The sequence below is a fragment of the Gavialis gangeticus genome, unplaced genomic scaffold, assembly GCF_001723915.1.
Source record: "Gavialis gangeticus isolate Ggan-Ray unplaced genomic scaffold, GavGan_comp1, whole genome shotgun sequence".
NCBI classification, from domain to species: domain Eukaryota; kingdom Metazoa; phylum Chordata; order Crocodylia; family Gavialidae; genus Gavialis; species Gavialis gangeticus.
The window spans coordinates 21,441,114-21,443,555 of record NW_017729031.1 but is presented as its reverse complement, the minus strand read 5'-3'; the positions used below and the strand labels follow the sequence as shown (position 1 = coordinate 21,443,555).

General features: G+C 36.6%; 1 protein-coding gene across 5 annotated transcripts in view; it reads left to right on the top strand.

The window, feature by feature from the left end:
* CCNT2 (cyclin T2) overlaps positions 1-2,442 on the top strand; it is a 47,687-nt gene extending 45,245 nt beyond the window's left edge. For 4 of the 5 annotated variants that reach the window (XM_019522498.1, XM_019522500.1, XM_019522499.1 and 1 more), the window contains one exon: positions 2,140-2,442. In XM_019522498.1, coding sequence (XP_019378043.1) covers positions 2,140-2,236 — 97 coding nt within the window. In that variant the 3' untranslated portion in view covers positions 2,237-2,442. The remainder of the gene's footprint in view (positions 1-2,139) is intronic. The other variant, XM_019522502.1, reaches the window with a different exon arrangement.

Genomic DNA, 2,442 nt, shown 5'->3' with positions numbered 1-2,442 from the left:
GAATCGTCCCTGCAAGCTCCCAGCGATAGTCTGCCATTTTGGTCATATGTGAGGTGTGTGGATTAGTGAGATTCTTCTGTACACGAAATCCATACTTGTATTGCTAGTGATGGAAGTGCTGAAGTACTCTAGCCAATGTGCTGGGATCTCACTGCTCTGGTACTTCGGTATTTTAATTAGCGGAAAACTTGAAGTGCTGTATACCCTTTCTGCTAACTGTAACTGTAAATGTTTCCTATTAGAGTAGTGAACTGCAGTTTGGAAAGAGCCCTTTTTGTTAGATTAAAAACTTTGTCACTTTATTCTTTTTAAGGACAACTCCATGTAAAAGGTATATTTCCAATGAAATTCCCTACCTCACCACTCTCAATATAGTGCAGAAGTATCCCACTTCCTATACTTACCTTCCTAGTTTTGTTTGTAAATAATTAGGAAAATTCTTTCACTTGAGTGACAAAATTGTGCTTTTTACAAGTGAGCAAAAAAACCCTTTTTTAAAAAAACAGCTAGTTTTACGAATTTTCAGAAGAAATATAGTTGAATATTTCTGCCTCGTCCTTCTTAGTTTAACTCATCAAGTTTGAGGGCACATATTATACAATCAGAACCTGGGGAAAAGCAAGCTCTCTGAGCAAAATTGTTTCACTAGGAGACTGGTTCTCAGACAAATGAATTAATCTAAATACAAGACAGCCATGAAATACTTCATCTGTTCCATGTTGTTACATTGTAGCTGGTCAGGTTTTTTCTTTTTCACTAAGCCTTATGAAGTTGGAGTGGAGCCTTCTCTGCTCCTTAGCTGCATCTTAAATTCCCTAAAGATGTCATCCACAAACACTGCATCTATCTTCAGGGCTTCTTTAAAGCTTTACAGTTGCAGGCAATTCAGTTCATGTGGATCATTTTGTTTGTCCACCTTCATCTGATTATCTTCTGAATTGTTTTCCCGGTATAGAAGAGTCTAGCCTTTAATGTGATTTTAATCTGTATAGCACCCTAGTTCTGATGACAGCTGTGTAAAATAAAAATATGTTGATTCCAGGTAATCCTCATCTGAATGGCTGCACAATTTAGCGTTGCCTTGGAAACATCAGAACAAGCTCAAAAGATACTGGCGTACATTTGGAGGATTTTAAAGTTGCAGGCCTGCCAGACTTGCAATAGAAAAGGGTTGATAACCTGTTCCAAGATGAACACGGCTTTATGTAGCGTAAAACTCCTCAACCTGCAACTTGGAAACTAGTGCAAAGACAAAATTTGGAGACCAAAATTATTTTAATGAAATCTGAATTGTAACGTGTAACGTAGTTCAAAGCTTCAAAATCATGTGTTTAGTGTAAATAAAATATCAACATCAAGGTAGATAAAGGGGCTGGCAGAATTCATTTTTCTTTATTATTAAAGCCCAAAGGATCACTTAGTTACTCTTCAAACAAGCCACCATCACCTTGAAAAGTGGGTTTTGTTTTGGATTGCCTTTCTTCCCCCTCCATTGAGCATGGTTCAGATAATTTTTTGTGTTGCTTTGGATGCTGCTGTCTGTGTACAGCTTTACAATTTCTTTGCTGGTGCAATCCCTAGTAGAGATGCAGTTATCAGTATAATATATTCCTCTTCCCGTAAACTACTTTTACATTGACATAACTTGTATGTTGATAGGACTCTTTTCTGTGTTCTCTAGTATCTAAAGTATGTGAATTATTACTTGAAAATCTGTTATGCATTAGGAGATGTTTTAGCTTTAACAGTTGAATGCTTAAACAAAATTTCAAAAGCTCTGAAATATTTTTAAATAGCTTGTATTCAAGCCTTCTGCTAAACTGTGCTCTCAGATTTCATCAAAACCTCAGGAACTTTTAACAAGCTGATAAAATCCCCTATTTGGGGCTAACCTTGCAATGCTTAGTTATGTAAAAGCTCTTATATTAAATATTAAAACCTATGGGTTACTTGGAATACTTCAAGGCAAATTATGCAACGCTATCTTTAAGACTTTCACCATGGTTAAGGTAGAATTTTTGTTTTGTACATGCAAAATCTTGAGATGCATATGTCTTGTCCCCTTCTATCTGTGCATGTGTTTTGAGTGGCATCTAGATACCATTTCATGCTAAATGAAAGCTCGTCTTTACTTTGCAGCCTTTTTTGGAGAAACTGCCCTAATTTGAGGAGGCAACTAACATGCATCATTCCACTCCAGGTCACATGCCAGGGCTCCTACAGTTATTCTGCGTAGTACTTTAATGTGAAGATACTGGAGTTCCTGCGGACTTTGGTATAAGGACCAAGCTATAGTGCATTAAAATGGGACTGATTACTTGGATTTTGAAAATTGCTGTGAAGTTAGGATTATTTTACTGGCATATGATGTTTTCAGACTGTTATCATGTGACATTATATCTTATGGAAAGCATTAATAAAGGATTTTGGTAGCGGAAACCA